At 38.3% G+C, this 24,203-nt stretch overlaps 1 protein-coding gene across 2 annotated transcripts in view; it reads left to right on the top strand.

Moving 5' to 3' along the window:
* Nucleotides 1–24,203, top strand: part of SMC6 (Structural maintenance of chromosomes 6) — a 106,395-nt gene that overhangs the window by 23,798 nt on the left and 58,394 nt on the right. For both annotated transcript variants that reach the window (XM_068353767.1, XM_068353765.1), the window contains exons 3-9: nucleotides 3,563–3,658; nucleotides 10,327–10,423; nucleotides 10,682–10,840; nucleotides 15,983–16,104; nucleotides 16,481–16,603; nucleotides 17,077–17,196; nucleotides 20,858–20,988. In XM_068353767.1, the coding sequence (XP_068209868.1) occupies nucleotides 3,563–3,658; nucleotides 10,327–10,423; nucleotides 10,682–10,840; nucleotides 15,983–16,104; nucleotides 16,481–16,603; nucleotides 17,077–17,196; nucleotides 20,858–20,988 (848 nt within the window). The remainder of the gene's footprint in view (nucleotides 1–3,562; nucleotides 3,659–10,326; nucleotides 10,424–10,681; nucleotides 10,841–15,982; nucleotides 16,105–16,480; nucleotides 16,604–17,076; nucleotides 17,197–20,857; nucleotides 20,989–24,203) is intronic.

The raw sequence follows: 24,203 nt of genomic DNA, 5'->3' as shown, positions 1-24,203 counted from the left end.
TCCGGCTCCGTCAGACGACTAGCTTTTAAGAGCTCCCACAAGTCGTCGCTGTCTGGAGATTCTCAGATGGACTATGGATCTGACCAAGGAACTGGGCCTCCTGGTCAATTTTGAGGAGTCCCAGCTCGTCCCATCCCAGACCATTGTCTACCTGGGTATGGATCTTCAGAGTCGAGCTTTTCGGGCTTTTCCGTCGGCCCCAAAGATATACTAAGCCCTAGATTGCATCCAGAGCATGCTGAGAAGGAACCGATGCTCAGTCAGGTAGTGGATGAGTCTAACAGGGACACTTTCATCGCTGGCACTGTTCATCGAGTTAGGGAGACCCCACCTCCCCCCCTTCAGTATCATCTAGCGGCTCACTGGATAAAGGACATGACGCTAGAGACTATCTCAGTTCCTGTTTCCGAAGAGAGGAGGTCTACTCTCACGTGGTGAAAGAACAGCTTTCTTCTCAAGGAAGTCTACCTTTGGCTGTTCAGAAACCCGACCGCCGTCTCTTCTCTGACGCATCAGACACGGGCTGGGGTGCGACTTTGGACGGACAGGAATGCTCGGGAACATGGAATCAGGAGCTAAGGACACTTCACATCTATTGCAAGGAGCTGTTGGCGGTTCATCTGACCTTGATAAACTTCAAGTCCCTCCAGCTTAACAAGGTGGTGGAGGTGGACTCTGACAACACCACAGCCTTGGCTTACATCTCCAAGCAGGGAGGGACTCATTCGTGGAAGTTGTTCTAGATCGCAAGGGACCTCCTCATCTGGTTAAAAGATCGAAAGCTCACGCTGGTAACGAGGTTCATTCAGGGCGATATGAATGTCATGGCAGATCGCCTTAGCCGGAAGGGTCAGGTCATCCCCACAGAGTGGACCCTTCACAAGAATGTTTGCAGCAGACTTTGGGCCCTGTGGGGTCAGCCAACCATAGATCTGTTCGCTACCTCGATAACCTAGAGGCTCCCGTTGTATTGTTCTCCGATTCCAGATCCAGCAGCAGTTCACGTGGATGCTTTTCTGCTGGATTGGTCCCATCTCGACCTGTATGCATTCCCGCCGTTCAAGATTGTCAACAGGGTACTTCAGAAGTTCGCCTCTCGCAAAGGGACACGGCTGACGTTGGTTGGCTCCGCTCTGGCCCGCGAGAGAATGGTTCATAGAGGTACTGCAATGGCTGGTCGACATTCCCAGGACTCTTCCTCTAGGAGTGGACCTTCTACGTCTACCTCACGTAAAGAAGGTACATCCAAACCTCCACGCTCTTCGTCTGACTGCCTTCAGACTTTCGAAAGACTCTCAAGAGCTAGGGGCTTTTCGAAGGAGGCAGCCAGAGCGATTGCCAGAGCAAGGAGGACATCCACTCTCAGAGTCTATCAGTCTAAAGGGGAAGTCTTCCGAAGCTGGTACAAGGCCAATGCAGTTTCCTCATCCAGTACCACTGTAACCCAGATTGCTGACTTCCTGTTACATCTAAGGAACGTAAGATCCCTTTCAGCTCCTACGATTAAGGGTTACAGAAGTATGTTGGCAGCGGTTTTCCGCCACAGAGGCTTGGATCTTTCCACCAACAAAGATCTACAGGACCTCCTTAGGTCTTTTAAGACCTCAAAGGAACGTCGGTTGTCCACTCCAGGCTGGAATCTAGACGTGGTCCTAAGGTTCCTTATGTCATCAAGATTTGAACCTCTCCAATCAGCCTCTTTTAAGGACCTCACATTAAAAACTCTTTTCCTCGTGTGCTTGACAACAGCTAAAAGACTAAGTGAGATCCACGCCTTCAGCAGGAACATAGTTTTCACATCTGAAACGGCTACATGTTCCTTGCAGCTCGGTTTTTTGCTAAAACGAGCTTCCTTCACGTCCTTGGCCTAAGTCGTTCGAGATCCCAAGCCTGTCCAACTTGGTGGGGGACGAACTGGAGAGAGTACTTTGCCCAGTTAGAGCTCTTGGGTACTATCTAAAAAGGTCATAACCTTTACGAGGACAATCAGAAGCCTTATGGTGGGCTATCAAGAAGCCTTCTCTTCCAAGGTCTAAGAACTCAGTTTCTTACCTATTCAGGCTCCTGATTAGGGAAGCACATTCTCATCTGAAGGAAGAAGACCTTGCTTTGCTGAAGGTAAGGACACATGAAGTGAGAGCTGTGGCTACTTCAGTGGCCCTCAAACAGAACCGTTCTCTGCAGAGTGTTATGGATGCAACCTATTGGAGAAGCAAGTCAGTGTTCACATCATTCTATCTCAAAGATGTCCAGTCTCTTTACGAGAACTGCTACACCCTGGGACCATTCGTAGCAACGAATGCAGTAGTAGGCGGGGGCTCAGCCACTACATTCCCATAATCCCATAACCTTTTTAACCTTTCTCTTGAATACTTTTTATGGGTTGTACGGTTGGCTAAGAAGCCTTCCACATCCTTGTTGATTTGGCGGGTGGTCAATTCTTTCTTGAGAAGCGCCGAGGTTAAAGGTTGTGATGAGGTCCTTTAGTATGGGTTGCAGCCCTTTATACTTCAGCACCTAAGAGTCGTTCAGCATCCTAAGAGGACCGCTACGCTCAGTAAGAAAGACGTACTTAATAAAGGCAGAGTAATGGTTCAAGTCGTCTTCCTTACCAGGTACTTATTTATTTTATGTTATTTTTGAATAACTAATAAAATAAAATACGGGATACTTAGCTTCTGTGTTAACATGTATGCTGGTCTCCACCCACCACCCTGGGTGTGAATCAGCTACATGATTATCGGGTAAGATTAATATTGAAAAATGTTATTTTCATTAGTAAAATAAATTTTTGAATATACTTACCCGATAATCATGATTTAATTGACCCACCCTTCCTCCCCATAGAGAACCAGTGGACCGAGGAAAAAATTGAGGTGGTGTTGACAAGAAGTACTAGAGTACCTTACCACAGATGGCGCTGTGGTGTTCACCCCCACCTGTATAGCGATCGCTGGCGTATCCCGACCGTAGATTTCTGTCGGCAACAGAGTTGACAGCTACATGATTATCGGGTAAGTATATTCAAAAATTTATTTTACTAATGAAAATAACATAATTACAGAATCACACCCAGTAAATGCTTTTATTATATTTGATTTACAGGAAAAAACATTTGAATCATCTGAATTGAAAGCCTATAATATTCTTTATTAAACAGTTTTTGTTTTAAAGATAAAGTACCTTCTTTCCAGGAGTAAATGAAAATATCTTTGAAGTTGTTTTGTGTTTTTTGTAAGTCCGTTTTCATGCTGTCTACGGGAGGTCATGTTTTGATGACCAGAATAGTGCTGTGAGACAGCTGGGAAACAGTTCTTACAAACTATCTGTAGGTTTAACCATTTAGAAGGAAAATGAGAGGGTTCAGCTTAGCTCGTTAGCAAACTTCAACCATGGAACCATATATTTACTTATTATTTTTTTTATAAGCATTCAGTCTTGTTTATCTAGTAAAATTAAATTATAATTTAAAAATGCATTATTTTATGGAAGTGTCAGATATTTGATATAAAAATTTCTGTATCTTGCTTGAAAACCATTGATTTTTTTTTATCTCTTACAGGCAACCTGCGGTATAATACAAAATGTCACAGTGAAAAATTTTATGTGCCATGAACATTTATCTGTGGATTTTAAAGAAAGAATAAATGTTGTACAAGTGAGTATAAGATTTCTTGTGTTGAATATATTATGTGTTATCTGGTCATTTGCTTATTAGCTGAGAGTTGTTATTCCCTAGATTAATTCTTTCATTGACTATCCTGTTGCAAGTGGGAGGGCATGTGTCTCACAAGCTGCAGTTGCTGTATTGCTAACCATACGATTTAAGTTTTTAGTTGTCTTCATTTCTTATTTCTCATGTGTCAACTCTCACTTTTTCATCTCTAGATATATTCAGTACTGTACACTAATTTTGTATCATATTAAGATGAGCAGATTATGCTCTACTGTGCTATTATTCTTAGGAAATGTAATGTGTTCCTAAACATAATAATATAAACCTTTGACCCTTGATATGAGTATGATTTCAACAAAGTTGGAATGGCTGTTAAGCTTTAATCGAGGTAAATACTCGACTGGTAGCATACATTCACTTTGATTCATTCGCCGTTCTATCCAGATGTATTTCTCGGCATCCTACTTTGGCTCTACTTAAGGTCTGTTTCTTCTTTGTGGGTAGTTTGTGAGTTTTCTTGCTTTGCTGTTGGGGATGTTGGCTCTGGGTGCACATGCGGTTGTATCGTGTGAAGCCTGGCTGAGGTTGTGGCTGGTATAAGAGTAAGATGGAAGTTGACCTTAATCATCTTTGTAACTTCTGCATGGGCAAAAAAGTTTGCAAAATTCCCCTGTTCTGAGTGTAGTGAGTGGCCTCCTGTGCAGTGAACTGAGTTTGCATAGAAGAGCAAGAAGAATTCTAAGAGATTCTTTGGAGTTGATCTTGAGTACACCCAAACTTATGCCTAAGGAGTTCTCTAGCTCCTTCATCCTTCCTTCTAGTTCAAAGTTTGCTGCATATTTTTTTTTCTCCCGCCAAGGCTGAAGCCGTCGGAAGAAGTAGGAAGAAAAAGGGAGCCTCCATCCTTCCCTCAGGGAGTTTTTTGAGCAAGACAGTTTTGCCTTCCACTAACAAAAGCAATACCCTCCAACGAGGAAAAGTGGGCCATCTTCTGCAATTGGTGTCGTAGACCAGATATTTCTCTGATTGGAGCCTCTCGGCAATTAATTACAGATATCTTTGTCTGTCTTCACCAAGAGAAGCTCCTCTCTGTCACCTTTGACCCAGTTCTTCAGACTGAAAGGCCTGGACCTTTCCTCATTGTGGAAATTGTCTATACTTGTGAGGAGTTTTGACCAATACTTTCCTCCCGGACAACTCAGAACCCCAGCTTGGGACGTTACAAAAGTTCTCAGCTCTCTTAACCCTTTTACCCCCAAAGGACGTACTGGTACGTTTCACAGACGCCATCCCTTTACCCCCATGGACGTACCGGTACGTCCTTGCAAAAAAATGCTATAAAAATTTGTTTTTCATATTTTTTGATAAATTTTTGAGAAAATTCAGGCATTTTCCAAGAGAATGAGACCAACCTGACCTCTCTATGACAAAAATTAAGGCTGTTAGAGCAATTTAAAGAAAATATACTACAAAATGTGCTGGGAAAAAAATAACCCCCTGGGGGTTAAGGGTTGGAAATTTCCAAATACCCCGGGGGTAAAAGGGTTAAGTACGCTCCGTACGAGCCCTTTAGAAGAAAATGGGAGAGGGGTCTGGCACTTAAGACCATGTTCTTATTGGCTCTATCCTCAGTGAAAAGAGTACCTTAGGTCAGTTTAAAGGCATCTCATGCCATTAGTCCTTGCTATGGATGAAAGAAACTCTCGATGACCTTCATTCTGGAGTTTGTGACATGTTAGCGAGCTCTGTGTTCCCAGGCTCATGCTCTGATGCGTAACCTCCCCCCCTCTTCTGTCGAGGTTGTACATATCTTCCCACGTGTCATCACATTATAGGAGGAAACCCGCCCTTAGAGGAAGAGGGGAAAATTGCGGAACACTGGTTTTTCACATACCACCTCTAATCAGGGAATATGTTAAGCTTTTATGCGTTGTTACAATTTCTTTCGGGGTCAGCGTCTGCCCTTAGACTGAGCTGTCTTTAACATGATCTGTATGGTTGTGCATATCCCTACTTTCCATTCGAAGACTATACAAAAGTAAAAGGGAGGATGGAGTAGGGGAGGCAACAGGGTTGGGGCTCCCAGGTAAACTTGCAAAGGGCAGCACACCAAAGGCTAAGAGAGCACCAGCAAGTGACAGCTCTGGGAAGAGTGCCTAAGTGTAACTACTAAATCGGCACCCTGTCTGTTAGAGCCTCAGGGGAGTAAATGCATTTCCTTTAATTCTGCAGTACACCCAAGTACTTGTTCAGGTTTGTATTGTGTAGGATTCATATACCTTTTACCCTCTAACTAACCTACTTCTTTACTTCGAGTTGTGTTAGTCGTAAGGAATAGAGGGGTTGGAAGTGTAAAGAGGGTGTATAACCGATTAAGAGCAGCTTAAATGTACAATATGCGACCGATCTTAAGTGAGCAATCGGTCACAAACAACCACTTGGGCAGCTGCGACTTGCGATCGTTTACTTACGTCATGCTGCTTTCTTAAAAGAACGTGTGAACCCCTAGAGAAATTGAGCTTCTAAACAACAAGCAATTGGTAAATAAATCAGCAAAAACAATCTCACTTGAAAATGTTTGCATCGTCAGTCTGTATGGAAAAGTTTCAAAGTTGCTCGCATCGGGGTGTCATTCCAACATTGCTTGTGAAGAGCAAAAGCTTATTAGAGCCAAGATGATAGTAGCTGTGGACTGTCTAGGGTAAAATAATAGTGCTCAAACCATTGTAGTTTTCTTCGTCCTTGGGGAGTGGCTAACTCTATCTCTCCCTATAGAAGAGAAAAGTCAGTGAGAGTATCTATTAAAACTCCTACTGCCCGGTTATTAAAGACTACAGTACTGTGCTTGTTTGAAAAAGGAAACATTCCTGCTTTCGTTCATTCGATCGTCATCATTTGACTGACTTCTTTACCGAAGTGGATTAAATTTAAATGTACAAACAATTGCTTATACAAGAAGTCTCTATGGATAAAGTTTCCCATAAAACTGAATGTGAGTGAAAACAGCTCAAAACTCACAGTTCTGCTGCCATGCGTATGATTGGCGAACTTCTTACCCTCGCACTAGATGCGTCATGACGTGTTTCTTTACTCTGGGAAGGTAAGGGCTTTGCATAAGCATACCTAAATTGTTGATATTTTTCTTTTGTCAGGGAAGAAAGCCCGATTGTAATCTTGCAATCATGAAATAAAAAAATTACAAATCTAAAGTATAGTAATTTGTATTTCCCTAAAAACTAACCGAATTCTGACTCCGCCATGTAAAGTCGTCCTAAAATAAAAATCGAGAATCACTTACAGGCATATCCAAGATTTTAGATGTAATCTTACTAAAGAGAGGGAGGGAGTAATTAGTAGGGGAACGTCATATCTCTCAATAACCCTCTCTCTTGCCCTGAAGAGAGACTCAGGCTCTGGGAGGAATTTGTTTTTATTTACAATGAAAACGCTTCCCTAATATGGGAATTCTGGATAGGGTACACATAAAACTATACAGTATAGCTATTGCAGGAACTAAGGTCTCTCGATAAGAAAACTTACTCATATTGGTTTTAGAGTGATGTCAGTGCTTAAGCGGTGGAATAGACCACTTATTCTAGATCTGTAACTGCTTCATGCATGTTCGGGGTTTAGAAGGACATTAAGCAGCTCAAAAGCATTCGGATGTGAGCGAGCGATCAGGTGAGCCAAGTGATTGCCTTGCATTCATGCTGTTAAACATTGGTTAAGGCTCTGTGATTACCTTGAGTAAATGCTGAGCGTGCTGAGAGAACATTTGCTTTGAGCATGTCTTTCAGGCCAGCATGAGCGCGAGCCCCAGAATGTATGAAAGGCTCGTGCTCTGTTCCCCCTAGGTAAAGAAGGCTCACTGATCGCAGGCGAGCGTGAGACTTGGGGTGTTAGGAATGCAGCCACATGTGAGCGAGCCTGGCTTGTGCGCTATACCCTAACAGGTTGAGCAAGATCAGTTGTGTCAGGGGGAGCTCGAGCCAGGGGGTGTTGATCTGAGAGTGCTAGCCTATGACGGTGCACTCGCAACCCAGACAGGCGAGTTGATCAGTGATCACAGCTGGAGCACCCGCAAAGATAATTTGAACACTGAGTACTCGCTGTGCGTGAGTGCATCGAGAGATTGCTTGCTTTAAGCAACTTTCAGGTGAAATGTATGCTTTCACTTTCAGTGCATGGTGAGCCAAGATCTCCAGGGAGCTTCGAAGAGTTATAGCGCTCTGGTGTCATAACTCATAGATGTTTCGGAGCCGCCTGGTCAGATAAACTACCAAGTAAGGGCAACAGCTTACACTAACGACTGTGTCCACTGAAAACTGTGAAGCGTTGGCGAGCTCAAAGGGAGATTCTAGTTAAAGCATATCTCTCAAGTGAAAGGCTAGCTTGCACCTTAGTGCATGTATCGGTTGCTGAGGGGCAGTTTGTTAAGTAAACCTCTTAAATCACTAAAACACTGGCTTCCAACAACAGAGGCTGAATACGCTGAATCAGCAGTATTCCTTAGGTCGCGTGTTGCTTGTCTATGCCCGTCGGAAAATACCGTAGGGTCGGCGAATAGACATACGGAAATAAACTTCCTCGTAGAGGAATCCGATCCTAGGACTTCATGGAAGTGTAACTATACGGAGGCGAGGATGAGCTTTCACCCTTGGCCAACCTAAGGAGTTAAAGGCAACATGATAACCTTAATCAAGCTTGTTACTCAAGGACAATATCCTTGAGATGACATAGCCTCATATCGGTAGCAGAAACCTAGAGTAAAGCTGGAGTTTTTTTTCCAGTGTCCAGTCAGCAGGAACAGAGGTCTGTCTCCACTGACTGCTAAAATCAAAAGTGGAATCATAGAGTGAGAGGGGAATGCGATGCTTCCCTGTTATTGACTGGTAACAACCTATATGGTTGTTGACACCTCGTTAAAAGTTTTCACTGCAGTGTTCCAGCTTTGCTGAGGTCATACTCGTAAAAAGAACGAGTCTCTGTATTTGTGTCAGAACAAACCTTTTTGTGAGCTATAATTTTTTGTTAGAGATATAAACTTTGTCTTTCAAGTTTTATATGAGTATTTTCACTAATTATTGATCTTAACACAAATCCCCTAAGTTTACAATAGATTAATCCTGCAGTCAGCAGCTCTTTATTCCAAATTAGGTAAAGGAGAACCCATCCTCCGTACTAGGTAACCTTTGGTAGAGCTGCTTCTTTTATGATACTTAAATCATTCACTTTGTGTCTGTCTAGCAAATAACACATGTTTTCTGCTGGAGTTATCTACTGTATTCATATCCTCATTTCTTTTTCATTTCGCATTTCATCCAATTTTTCCCGTAGGCTTTTAATATTGTTTCATATGTTGATTTTATTTCCATAATTTCTTTAAATTCCTTAAATATTTACTTCAGTAGTGCATGTCTTTCTTCACTGTTTTGAAGTGCTGTAAGTGCTTTGTTGATAGATCCACTTGTTCTTTTAATAACTGCTCCTCAGTGTAACCCACCTTTCTTACCAGTTACTGCAGTGTTTCCCAACCTTTTTTGAATGATTACCACAAAATTTTATTTCCAACTAATCAATTACCCCATTGAACATATACTCGGTAACATCGGATGATTTTTTGCAGCCACCTGATGAACTGTAAGGATCATGTAGCCCGCTATTGGCTGCTTATAGTTAAAGATCCAAAACAAATGCAAACTTTTCCATTTTAATGGATATCAAAATGAACCACCATCAGTGCAGAATATTCAATGTAACAATATTGATAGATATTATTTAGTAATCACTTTATGTTTGCTCTGGTTTTTCAGTGTGAGGGTTGAGCTTTCCTATTATTGAGTTTTCCTATAAAATAATTATTGCAGATTTTGTGTATGGCAATAATTATGGGAATGTGAATAACTCAATTTCAGAACATCTTGATTACCCCAAAAATACGGGTCCATTACCCCACTGGGGTAATTTACCCCAGGGTTGGGAAACACTAAGTTACTGTATAGTTATTTTCCTAATAATGTAATTATACCTCTTCCACTAATTAGTGCAGTACAGTATTAGGTCTTTTCCTAAAATTATGTAATGACTGTATAACTCTTTAGTATGGTGCATAAAGTCCAATTTTAATTTTATAGTTAATCTATTTCATCACAATTTAGATGAAAATCTGCAGATATAAACTGGCATAAAAAGACCATAAACAGACTGAAGTGGACTAGCATGTCTGAGGCCTTTGTCCTGCATTTGACTAATCATGGATGATGATGAGGATAAAGAATTATAATCCATGAATAAAATTCTGCAGATATAATCTATTTCATCACAATTTAGATGTAGGCTTTTTTTTTTTTTTTTTTTTTTTACAAAATTCAGTGAAATTTGGTTTTAATTTTATAATGCATTTTTGTTGATCTCCAAGTCAGTGTCAGTCTTTATTCTAACGTTGAGATACTTACCCAAGGGAAACATTGAAATTTCTATTATCTGTTGAATGATTTAGCTCTTAACTAACACCAAGCTGGGTGTTAAACCATCCATCTCTGAATCCATTTAATCCAACAGTTTATTTCAAGATAATAATTTGCAATAGTGAGATATCTGAATAATTATACTTAGGTTAACAGTATTCACGAACACCCACTTTATTGTAGGGAAGAAATGGCAGCGGGAAGAGTGCCATTCTCACTGCTGTTGTTGTGGCACTTGGGGGAACCACCAAAATTACAAATCGCGGCAGTAGCTTTAAAGGTGAGTATTGGTTTGTTTTTCAAAGTTAATCTATATTGAAATGATAGAGTATAGACAGCTGGCATGTAAATGTTTCATTTAGTAGAGGCAAGATTATATGTAGTAATTTTTATACTGATATGTATCTTACTTTGTTAATTTCTTGCTATTAACTATTCGGCACTTTTTGTTTTGAAGATGTAATATGTGTTCATCCTTTAATAGGATTTTTTTTATTGCTTTACGAATAAATTAACTTGAAAAAATTCATCATTTCAGACTTAATCAAATACGACAAACACACGGCTACTGTGACTATATCCTTAAAAAATGAAGGTAGGGATGCTTATAAGCCGGAAATTTACGGGACAAGTATCAACATTGAAAGGAAGATCATGGACTCTGGGGCCACTTCTTACTGTCTTAAAAATGCAAGTGGTTAGTAAATTTCTTTATGGTGTATTTTATATAAGAGTTACTGCTTGTATTAGTGTGCTACTGTTATTAACACACATCGAGTATGTGTTGTTTGAGATGTTGAGTCTTGAATTAAAGTCCAGCATTGTAACTTTAAAATGGTTTATTCTCTAAAAACAACAGTGTTAAACATCTCCATCACAGGAGTGTAGCTGGTTTGGTCGGATGACCAATTCAGGTGAAGTATAGATATGAACTGCCTAAATTATCGATATCACAGATATCGTATGTTTAGTTGTCTCAGCATTTAAACACAATATGTAAACTTTACATTCGTCTAGGAAGACACCTGCATCCGGTGACGACACAAGCTTTCACACGGTATGCATTTGTGTTGATGCTTCAGAAAAATGTTACATTGCTGAGGGATGCAAAATACATCCTGTTATGATTTTATCTGACTACAGCAAATCTCACGCTATCATCTTCATCCACAATGACATATTACGTCATGTGTTTTAAACATGTAATAACTAACTATTACACTTGTCTTGTGCCATGTGAGGTACACTGTAAACTTTACTAAAGGTTCTTAGCAGCCCAATCTATTACATTTACTGCTTCCACTTTGTTTCTACTCATATGCAAACCTTCCATCCTTTAAAATAAAACAAAGAACTAAAATTTCACGATGAAGATGAAGTGGAGGGGAGAAGGATGATGGTGACAAATAGGAGTGTGTAAGTTTAAATTTTATTTTTTATATAGTATGTGTATTTATATTTATTTATACATATATGTACTTTGGTGCTGCTGATGCATGTTAAAAGATTGTTTTCATACAGCACATACTGTATGCCAGTTTTATGGATTCATATATTAAACTATTTATGATAGTTATGAAGCTAATTTAATTAGATTATAGTTTTTATTATGCAACGGTACCGATGAACTAGACCTATATTTTACAAATTTCTTCATTTTCAGTCTCATTTGGCTATCCTACATACTTATAATTAATATACTGTGAACGTATTTTTGTTCGTGGGTAACAAATTTTGTTGCTTTATAAAAAAGTGATGGTTCGTGGATTCATAAATTCGTGGATTTCCGTTTTGGAATTTTTACCTTTTTGGTTATTAGTTGAACCCCAATTATGATAAAGTGTTCATTTGTGATGCATGGCTTTTATTCATTTATTAACCCTTTTACCCCCAGGCTATTTGGAAATTTCCAACCCTTAACCCCCAAGGGGTTATTTTTTTCCCCAGCACATTTTGAAGTATATTTTTTTTAAATTGCTCTAACAGCCTTAATTTTTGTCATAGAGAGGTCAGGTTGGTCTCATTCTCTTGGAAAATGCCTGAATTTTCTCAAAAAATTATCAAAAATATGCAAAAAATAAATTTTATAGCCTTTTTTTGCAAGGACGTACCGGTACGTCCATGGGGGTAAAGGGATGGCTTTTGTGAAACGTACCAGTACGTCCTTTGGGGGTAAAAGGGTTAAAAGTTTTCATGATTGACACTAATGAAGGGATTACTTATCACTACAAATGGTTATAATGTCGCCGCCAAAAAGAAAATTACAGAACTACCCAAGTTCTTCTAATATAGCATCCCAAGCTAAAACATTACTCAAAATCTTTTGTTGTTACTCAGTGGTAATTAACAGCCTTTAAATAGAGACGAGATAGTTAGCAGGCATATCACTTTCAAACATGTCGTTAAAAAACATTGATTTTGATTTTATTTTTATTCAGAAAATAGATGAAAAAATTCAATATATAGAAAAAACAAAAATAAACTGTAGTAATCTCTGTAAATGACTAAACCTACAGAAGAAAAAAAAATAATTATTATAGTGCACATCAAAATAAAACATTCACAATAACAAATAAAAATAATTAGTAATCCACAATGGTTTAGAAAATATAGGTCACCAAGACAAATTGAAAATGTCAAAGTTCAATACCAAAATCTGACCTTATATAAAAATTTTTGTTGGATTTATAAATTCGTGGATTCGCCTACCCACGAAGACCACGAAAATTGGTACACCACGAACAAAAATACGTTCACAGTACTAAAAAAGTTATGTACAGTACACTATTCTGTTGCAAATGTTGACAAAGCAAATTTTTGGTTAATCTGTCTGTTCTAGGTCCTTTATCAGGTACAGTACTAGGTTACAGTACTTTGATTATTATTATTGCTCGTCGGGACAATGACATTTAGTCTAAGAGTCCCCGCTTGGAGATAAGCTCCAGGCAATTATTACTTGCTAAGCTACAACCCTAGTTGGAAAAGCAGAATGCTATAAGCCCAGGGGCTCCAATGGGGAAAAAAAACCCCAGTGAGGAAATGGAATAAGGAAATAAAATACATGATAAGTAATGAACAATTAAAATGAAATATGAGTAGAGGAGAGTTCTTCCAAATTATACTGCCTCAATAACATTTTGATTTTGAATTAGACTGTAGTCACTTAAAAATTTTGTTCTCTCCATTCTATACTTATGTTTTTTTTATTTATTTTTTTTTATATATAAAATCTCCCATAGACAGGTTTATATTAGCTAATGACTTGTAGGGGGAATTTTCTTTAGTTGAATCTTAAAGGAGGCATTATTTACTCCCCCTTAGACTCCATTACCAAACATGATTCCTGGGAATATTTTTTCCTTGAGGGGCAGTTGAGAGACTTCTCATCGCCGTTGCTTATCACTTCTCTTGTAACCTATTCCTAGTCTTTACTACTAGTACCTGTATGTGCAGTCCTCTTTTCTTCATTATCACTCGTACTGGAGTGCTAGAGGAATGAGAGAGTCCTTGGGTAGTAGTTTTTTCTTTGCTGGAGATGAGCTTTGAGTAGACCAGGAACAGATATCTTAGTTCGTCTTTAGATTATGGTCAAGCATTTATTTTGAGTTTGGTGGTTCACCCAACTCCAATTTAGCTTTGAGCTAATTTTCTTCCATTCACCCTGAATTAAGTAGGAAATCATGTTTGTTCCAACACGGAGTACTTACCTCGAACTACTTTCTTAATAGTATCTGGGATCTCCTCCCAACCGACCAGAATTTTGTGTTGTTTCCCCTATCTCCGTTTTCTATAGTGGGTACCTCTGGCGGATGAATACGCACCATGAGGCGACCCGGGGTCAGATATACTCTCTTAACCTTTTAGCTGCATCAGCTTGACTTCAGTAATAGATGATGTGACTCAATTTCATTTATTATGTTTGAATAACGATAGCTTTTTCCTTTTTCCTTCCTGCTATTGAGTTTGTGTTCAGTCACAACATATGTCCATCCTTTTCACCTATCTTGGGGAAATGGTCATATGCAATTGGAGCTTCATACCTGGTGTGTCTTGCTGGCACCATGATAAAGTCATTGTATAATTAGTGCTTTCTGTTACTCATTTGCCATCTAAATTTCTAAAAGATATGTTCAGCCCCCCCCCCATTCTAAATCTGTTCTCAGAGTGTACTTTTCTGGTATTTTGGATGTAAAACCTGGATTCATCTCTTTTGAAAACAGAGCACAGAGTTTCATATAACCCAATTCTGATGGACATTTATCTTTAGTTATTATGGATAGGGACCTACTGAAAAGCCTCCTCACTCTTTCTGCAAGAGGACACAGATATGGCCTTGGATTCTCATCCTTGGTCCTATAGTAGCTGTTCAAGCTGTCGCATATTTTTCCCAGTCCTTTTTGGACAAGTTTATTCATAAACTGTATTGTTGTGCTTAGGTTGATGAAGAAATTATTATTATTACTAGCCAAGCTACAACCCTAGTTGGAAAAGCAAGATGCTATAAGCCCAAGGGCTCTAACAGGGAAAAATAGCCCAGTGAGGAAAGGAAATAAGGAAATAAATAAATGATGAGAATGAAGTAACAATATATCATTCTAAAAACAGTAACAGCATCAAAACAGGCATGTCCTATATAAACTATTAACAACGACAAAAACAGATATGTCATATATAAACTATGAAAAGACTCATGTCAGCCTGGTCAACATAAAACATTTGCTCCAACTTTGAACTTTTAAAGTTCTACTAATTCAACTACCCGATTAGGAAGATCATTCCACAACTTGGTAACAGCTGGAATAAAACTTCTAGAATACTGTGTAGTATTGAGCCTCATGATGGAGAAGGCCTGGCTAGTAGAATTAACTTCCTGCCTAGTATTACGAACAGGATAGAATTGTCCAGGGAGATCTGAATGTAAAGGATGGTCAGAGTTATGAAAAATCTTATGCGACATGCATAATGAACTAATTGAACGACGTTGCCAAAGATTAATATCTAGATCAGCCTTTCCAGCAGTTTATAGCACAACTTGCGTTCATGCTGGTCTTGCGAATATAGGAGTTGCATAACTTAGCACCCGTCCAATGCCCAAGGTCTAGTGGCATGTTTTCACCAGCCTTTATTTAACAAGAGGGAGGCACATGTGTAGAGAGCACTATCCATGTAGAGCACTATCCACTTATCTTTGAATAATGATTGTGCCGCCTACCAACCTTTGTTTCCTGTTCTCCAAATAGTAGATCCCAGATAATCTCAACTTTATAAGAGATAGTTCCACTTGATGAACTAAACTGTGGCACTATTTATCACAGATTTTAACCTCATAATTTATTTATTATCTTATACAGTATTTAATATGTTTTATTTTATTCATTTATTTAACATCAATATAAATATTTTTTCTTCCTGATATTAATCGGATTAGTTTTATAAGAGTCGAGTTTGAGTCGTTCTGCTATAGTCCATTTCTTTTAGCGAGGCAGATTTGCACCGACTCGCAGCGGTGCCCTTTTAGCTCGGAAAAGTTTCCTGATCGCTGATTGGTTAGAATTATCTCATTCAACCAATCAGCGATTAGGAAACTTTTCCGAGCTAAAAGGGCACCCTTGCGAGTCGGTGCAAATATGCCTCGCTAAAAGAAATGGTAATATTAACAGAGCCTTATCAGCCTCTATAAACTCACATGTTAGTTTAGCCATCAATACTGATAAAAAAGGCATTTTTAAAAAGTTTTAGTTCAGTGAAATAGAAAAGATATCAAATGTTTTTAAAATTTAGTTTCAACTTGTAAAACATTAAACCTTTTTTTAAGAAAAACTATTTTATTTTATTTCAGGAAAAGTAGTTTCCATGAAAAGGGAAGAGCTGAAAAGATTGTGTGATTATTTCAACCTTATTGTTGAAAATCCTTTGATGGTCCTTAATCAAGATATGTCCAGATCTTTTTTAAATTCCCTGGTAAGTTATCCATTCTTCCTTATTATGATTAATTAGTGTACCCAAGTTGTCAAAAAGGAAGTCTTAAATATTTACACACGCACAATAGATGCAACAATTTCCAACCCTTCCCCATCTTCTAACTGCAACCCGCTGATTTGGCAATTTGTGGGAGAGTGTGGTTTCCAAGTGTACCTTTTAGGGTGCCCTCTCTCACCAGGGTATGACTATTCCCTTTTACTCCTGAGCGTGACATGAAAGAAATATATACTGTATATATATATATGTATTTGGTTACTGTAAAGTATATGCTTATATCGCTTAACTAACCCTTTTGTTAAAGTAATTTTTGACATTCCTGAATAGTAATGAATGCTACCTTACTCTACTTTTTCAGGATCCTGGTAATTTGTACAAATTTTTTTATCAAGCGACCCAGCTTCAGCAAATGACGGACTCCTATAACATATTGAATGAATGTTTAGAGACAACAGCAGCAATGATAAAGGACCGTGATTCTGTGAGTACATTATATCATATCTGTGACCTGTATTGTTATGTCCCTTCTGTGGCGATGTGATGTTTGTTGTAAGTCTGCTTTCATACAGTCCTCGTGGTTGTGTTTTTGTGACAAAATACTGAATTTTACCGGCGTAAACCTAATATGCTATTTGAGCATGATGTTCTGAAAAGGTGTTTGTGTTTAAACAAGTCAATGATGAACATTCAAAACTAGTTATTCCTCCTAAGGTCAAACCAAGCTGATGATCTCACAAAACAAACTCTTAAGCAGAAATGTATGGTTATTACCCGACACAAAATGTCTCTCACTGATATAGAGGAATGTAAAGGTTTAGCAGCAGAAAGGGGTAAAGTATTTAAAAGAATTTTAGGCTTTGTGAACTATCAGAGCCCATACTGAATGGAATACTTAGTATTTAAGTAGGGAAATACTTGATTTTAGCTTTAAATTTCCTGTTTTTTTTTTTTCAGATTTTCTCAACAATTGAAAGAGAATTACAAGAAGTTAATAATCAACACCAGTTTTGCCTCAAACAAGAAAGTAAACGTATGAAATTGAAGGATTTGAGAAAAGAGTTGGTGTGGGCCAGAGTAAGTAATTTGTAAATTTTGTTTTAGACTATACAGCTTGCAAAATTCAAGGTGCGATCATAAGAAACACTTTTACATTTTATTTGTGTACTAGTCTTCATTAATTTTTGTTGAGTATCTGTAAGGATTGTTATTGCATGTTTTGAAAAAATAATAATGACTGACAATTGAAACATATTTTTATGCAATAATTACTAAGAGAACAGGGTTTTTCTTTTGTTACTTTTATTGATAATCAGCATTGAATCTTCTGGTTCACTCGGTGTCTGGGTTCTGGTTCAGCAAGTTCATTAATGAGAGTGGTTTTAGTCATCTTGAAATCATATTACTATTTTTATTATCATGTTGGAGATTGTGCCAAACATTACTTTACAAATTCACACATTAGAATGAGTTACTGTGCTATTGCTCACATCAAACAACAAGCTATGATTCAGTCAAAAAAAGTTCACCTTCTGTCAAATGCTATTATTTGCACATTGATATCCTATGTATGTTATATGTCTGTATTGAATGGCATATACAGTATGTGTGTTTTGTATAAAAACCATATTAGGCTATGACACATATACATACATACATACATATACCAAGCCCCTTCCCCCAATTTTGGGGGGTAGCCATCAACAAAGACACAAAAACAAAAAGGGGACCTCTACTCTCTACGTTCCTCCCAGCCTAACAAGGGACTCAACCGAGTTCAGCTGGTACTGCTAGGGTGTCACAGCCCACCCTCCCACATTATCCACCACAAATGAAGCTTCATAATGCTGAATCCCCTACTGCTGCTACCTCCGCGGTCAACCAAGGCACTGGAGGAAGCAGCAGGGCCTACCGGAACTACGTCACGCTCTCTTTCCTCTCTCACATCTATCCTCCTATCACCCAGAGCTTCCTTCACTCCATCCATCCACCCACCCAAACCTTGGCCTTCCTCTTGTACTTCTCCCATCAACTCTTGCATTCATCACCTTCTTTAGCAGACAGCCATTTTCCATTCTCTCAACATGGCCAAACCACCTCAACACATTCATGTTAATTATATGTGAGCATATTCTCAATGGCAGTAGCTCGAGATCAGCTGATGACAAACCAAAATGAGGAAAATGATTGGTATCTGTTGGTAAAATGCACCAGAATGATATAAGAAAGGTAACAAAAAAGCTTAAATGAAGCTCGTTTAATATAAAAAAAATATGTTGTTTAAGACTCGGTATAGTTACTTTTATGTTGTTTGCTCAAACGAGTGTTCAGCTGATGAAAACGAATGCTGCGTTTTGAGCCTAGCCTACTATAAAAAATGGATTTAATCAAAGTATAGATTTATTTTGTTTAGTCTATTTAATTGATATATTTCAAGGAAAAATTTAGATTTTTGTTTCTACTATATTGTATTGTATGGTACGGGAGAGAATGACAGGGAAAATAAAGTCAAATATCCCAGTGATTACTAATGACAGTAGCATTAAACGAACCATGTGAAAACTATGATAGGCTATGAAATTATTTCTATGAACCACCCCTGATGTTCATGTTGCTTCTCCTGAAGCTTGGTTTAATCATTTTTTACTCATAAAGTTTTTTAGACATTTAAAATTTTTCCATTTTCTTTTCCGTCAATAAATACATGATCTTAGTAAAGGACAGGAGCACTAGCAGTAAGTGGTAAGAAGCCCAGTTGTTTATGAATTTATTAATCTAGAAGTTTGCTTTCCAATCTTTTTCCTTCAAGGAAGTTTCATAAAAAGAAACAATTTTGATGATGAAATTTGTTAGTCTTATGATCACTTTATGTTCATATACATGCCCCTCTCCTCCTCCCCACTGATCAGTGATGTCAATAGACTTATGATCGGGTTTTTGACTTCTAGACTTGAGTAGGAGGTTAATATGTCGTATTGTCGACTAGTCAGTGGCAATCAATTGCTAGATGGCATTTTGCAAGGAGAGAGAATGAGAATTTTTATTTTTGTGGTAGAAATTGAGTAGAAGGAATATGAACGCCAGGTGAATATCATCATCGTCTTCTACGCCTACTGATGCAAAGGGTCTTGGTTAGATTTCGCCAGTCGTCTTCATCTTGAGCTTTTAATTCAATACTTTTCCATTCATCATCTGCTACTTAGCGCTTCATAGACCTCGTCCATGTAGACCTAGGTCTTCCAACTCTTATAGTGCCTTGTGGAGCCCAGCTGAAAGTTTGGTGAACTAATCTCTATTGGAGAGGGCGAAGAGCATGCCCAAACCATCTCCGTCTACACCTCATCATGATCTCATCCACATATGGCACTCTCATAATCTCTCTTATAGCTTCATTTCTAATCCTGTCCTGCCATTTAACTCCCAATATCCTTCTGGGTGCTTCGTTCTCAAATCTTCTAAATTTATTGGAGATTGTTTCATTGTTATACCATGACTCAAGTCCATACAGTAACACAGATCTCACTAAACTGATATACAGTATAGTCTGATTTTTATATGCAATGTCAGGCGATTTGATTTCCTACTTTTACTTGATCTAGCCATTGTTTGGTTTACTTTTTTCAATCTTTCACTAAATTCTAATTCTAAAGACCTTGTATTGGAGATCATAGTTCCTATGAACTTAAATGATTTTACCTCATTAATCCTTTCTCCTCCCAATGATATTTCATCTTCCATTGCATACTCCATTCTCATCATCAAAATTCTGTTTTGATCTCTTAATAAAATTTACACGATTAAAAGCTATAACTTAATGAAATTTATGCAGTTGTAAGAATAGTATCATTTAAACTACATCCTCCACAGCTACTACAAGCACCAAAATCCCAGCAATCCTGATAAAGAAAGCATGTTTCTCTGAAGTTAATTCTTAGTAAAAATTGACTTGGTTCACTATTGAGTGGCCTCTTAGATTCTTGCCAAAGAAATATTCTTACAGAAATTAAGAGACGTAATTGTACTTCTAATATCATGAACCCTAACCAAGAATTTCGTCTGACTTGGAACCAACTCTCAGAGAGGCCCTGTGACTAAGATTTTAACAATAAAATGACATAGCACTTTTGGGAAAAGGAGCATTTGAAATCCTAACTAAAAACAGAGTAGGAACATTTCACACAAATATGTTTTGTCTTGTAATCTAGAATACAAAAGCACTCAATCAGGAGTAGGAACACATTAATAGTGTCCAACAAGAAAGCATGGAGAAGACTGAAAAAGCTGCAGCATACCCTAGCCAAGATTATTACCATTTAACAACAGGTTATTTAAGTACTTTACTAGAGCCTAACAAAATGAAATTGGATATTTTTAGTATTAGGGTTAACCATGCTTCGAGAAAGAAGTAATATGAACATCATGAGAGTTTAGTAAAAATAATAGGATTAATGTAAGGGACTTATATTTAAAAAGATGTAAATCATGTTATTCTAAAAAAAATTATTTCAGAGGTGTTCTTTTTAAATTTTAATATGATAATCATAATTAAAACTCACTTTAGGAAACCTTTATTCTGAAAGAGGGAGATTTGTGAAGCCTTACCCTTAATCCGATTTTTTTTTTTTACCTTAAGTAAGTGAATAGAAATTTAGGCTTTTATCATAACATTAGCTACACTTTATTCTGAAGCCTCTGCTTTCAATTACTTTGATTTAAGCAAGAAATATCTTTATTCCAGATTTCAGAAATTGAGAATGAGAAAAATGAAGTCGAACGAGAGCTCAGTAAGGTTGTATCTGTAATGAGTAAATCAGAAGAGAAGCAGCGATTGATTGAAGAGGAAGTTAAAAAATCTACACAGAAATACCAGTAAGTTTGTGAATATGTTCAGTACATATATGTATGTTTATATATCAAGTGAACCATTGTCTCAGTTTAATATTTTGCTTGTAGTTCCACTGAAAAGAGGCTAAATAATTTTTCATGCAGTATTTTTAGGGACTTTTTCTCAGCTCAGTGAAATCTTTGGTTGTTTGAATGTCGGTGATTAAACCAAATAAAATTTCTAGTGTTATCCTTGAGTAGTAAAAAATAGAGGGTTGGGCATGAATGTAAAGAGAGTTCTATATGAGAAAGTGATTGTACCAACTGTGATGTATGGATCGGAGTTGTGGGGAATGAAAGTGATGGAGAGACAGAAATTGAATGTGTTTGAGATGGAGTGTCTAAGGAGTATGGCTGGTGTATCTCGAGTAGATAGGGTTAGGAACGAAGTGGTAAGGGTGAGAACGGGTGTAAGAAATGAGTTAGCAGCAAGAGTGGATATGAATGTGTTGAGGTGGTTTGGCCATGTTGAGAGAATGGAAAATGGCTGTCTGCTAAAGAAGGTGATGAATGCAAGAGTTGATGGGAGAAGTACGAGAGGAAGGCCAAGGTTTGGGTGGATGGATGGAGTGAAGGAAGCTCTGGGTGATAGGAGGATAGATGTGAGCGAGGCAAGAGAGCGTGCTAGAAATAGGAATGAATGGCGAGCGATTGTGACGCAGTTCCGGTAGGCCCTGCTGCTGCCTCCGATGCCTTAGATGACCGCGTAGGTAGCAGCAGTAGGGGATTCAGCATTGTGAAGCTTCATCTGTGGTGGATAATGTGGGAGGGTGGGCTGTGACACCCTAGCAGTACCAGCTGAACTCGGTTGAGTCCCTTGTTAGGCTGGGAGGAACGTAGAGAGTAGAGGTCGTCTTTTTGTTTTTGTTTCTTTGTTGATGTCGGCTACCCCCCAAAATTGGGGGAAGTGCCTTGGTATATGTATGTATGTATGTATCCTTGAAAAAGGTACACCCCCCCCCCCCCCCCCCCCCCCCCCCCCCCCCCCCGTGAACCATCCCGCGATCTGGCGGTCCGTAGCAACTAACTAGTCGGCAATGCAGCATAGTTTCCCCTGCCTTTCAGTTTTGCTTCACAACTTTTCACTGCCTAGATGTCTATATGTCACCCTGCCTGCTAATTTGTCCTTTCAAATGCAAGAATTTTCAAATTGGGCTTTTAGTTTATTTATCTTTTCATTGAAGGTGTCTTCATCTGTAATTTCTATGAGAGCCATTTTCAGTAGTTCAATGTGAACTAATACTGTGAATCGCAACGTTACAGTATTATAAATTATTCCCTGCATTGTGAAACGTACCAGCTGCTATATTGAGTTTTGTTTTTGTGTGTGGAGGAAGATTTTCACCTACATTCCTTCTTTTTTGGACTTCTCAGCTGATAGTTGAATGCTTTGATTGTTGAGATGTTTATTGTATGCCTCTGGGAGGACTAAGTTAACTTCTTCTTAAGTTTTGCATAGCGTTTAAATTTTCTCTTGTGCATTTTTCTCTAAATTTCACACTCACTTTTGCTCTTCGTACCACCAGTTTCCAAGGTAGTAGGCACTCATTATCAACCTTTTTATAACTTTATTATGGCATGAATATTTTATGACAAATAGAATAAAATGTTTATGTTCAATATAACTTGAGGACGCTAACTGTTGAGTCATGTTTTGATTGGCATTGACCCCTGTTCATTTTAAGCTGAGCCACTATGTGTATTAACATAGGTGCTAGTACATTTTCTTCCAAATGAGTCTCTTGCCTAGAGAGCCGTAAAGGTGACTGTTAGTAGTAAATAAACAAAGGGAAGGTACCAGGTAGGTATACAAGAAAATTATTATGTTAGGATATCCAAATAGGGTACTTGAGGTAAGTTTTGATACTTCTTATTTTACGTTGTTTCTAGATGTTCAGTAAGACCACCTATTTTCGCAGTTTCTGTGAGTTTATAGACAGTTTGCAAGATTATTATCACAAGTGTAAGAAAAGTTTCTCATTCAATTCCTGTATAGTGTTCAGGCCTGTTTTCTATTAAAACTCTCATATTACTTATGTGTATGGGATGGCTTATCTAGTCAAGAGGTGAAAGAAGTTTCAACTAATTTGGATAATTTTTATCACGATTCAGACAACAGTGTTCTCAGTTTGCTTGCATACTAGGCCACTAGCTCATTTACTAGGCACTTGTGAATACAAATCTAATACAAGTCTATGTGTTCCTGCTGCTACCCCCTTTTCAAAGCATAGGCAAACCAAGAAAACAGCTGATATTCACTCGAATTCTCCTGCTGGAGAGGAAAATGAGGAAGCAAAAGCTCAAAGTTAGAGAGGAAAGTGAGAAAGTACAGCCTTTGCAATCTCTATGTAACCTTTTTATTTACATAAACCCTAATAAAAGGTTTAATGTAAGTTCAGAAGTATCTTGTCTTACCAAATAAAAAAGTGGCAACATCCAAGACAGTTTACACACTTCATCTCTCCAACTTCATAATGAATTAGACCCTTATTAACTCAGAGATGTGCTAATTGATATTAAGATAATCAATTAATTGGAAAGTGAATTTGGGAGATGCAAGTGTTAAACAACATAGACTGGTAGTGATGTATTTTAAAATGAGAGGTAGAGAACCTAAGAGAAAGAGGAGATCTAGAATTAAGGTTTAGGACCTTGAAGCAGAAAATGGTGAGCAATTTAGGATGATTGTGAGAGAGAGAAATGATTGTAATGGTTGAACGGCATTTTGAAAAGTGTGCAAGATATTTTTCTGAGAGAGAGAGAGAGACACTCTCTCTCTCTCAGTGTTTTTCAATGCCCGTGACCTGCTGCAGGAAATGGTTAGTACTTTGAACACTTCGTTGAGTTTTCCGTTCTTTGAAGCCTCTGGATATATGCCCCTAGCTTGCCTTTGGAGTGTGTTTCAGGAGCAAGGAGACCTTGTGCTTCGGGAGCAGGGAGACCTTCGATCTACATCGGTAGGTTTTTAGGGTATGATGAGTGTTATGTGATCACTGCACTCCCAACATTTGCTAGAAGCTCTTCCCTGCAAAATGCCAATGAGTGACCAAAGGAGTACTTCGCAAGTGTCACTGATTTAACTTCAGTTCCAGATTAGGATGATCATTCCTTAACATGGTCACAGCTGGTATAAAACTTCTAGAATACAAAACTTCTAGAATACTGTGTATTATTGAGCAGTATGATGAAGAAGTCCAGAC

Source organism: Palaemon carinicauda, chromosome 30 (genome assembly GCF_036898095.1).
Source record: "Palaemon carinicauda isolate YSFRI2023 chromosome 30, ASM3689809v2, whole genome shotgun sequence".
Lineage (NCBI taxonomy): Eukaryota > Metazoa > Arthropoda > Malacostraca > Decapoda > Palaemonidae > Palaemon > Palaemon carinicauda.
Note: the sequence above shows the minus strand (reverse complement) of the source record. Positions and strands in the feature narration are given on the sequence as shown.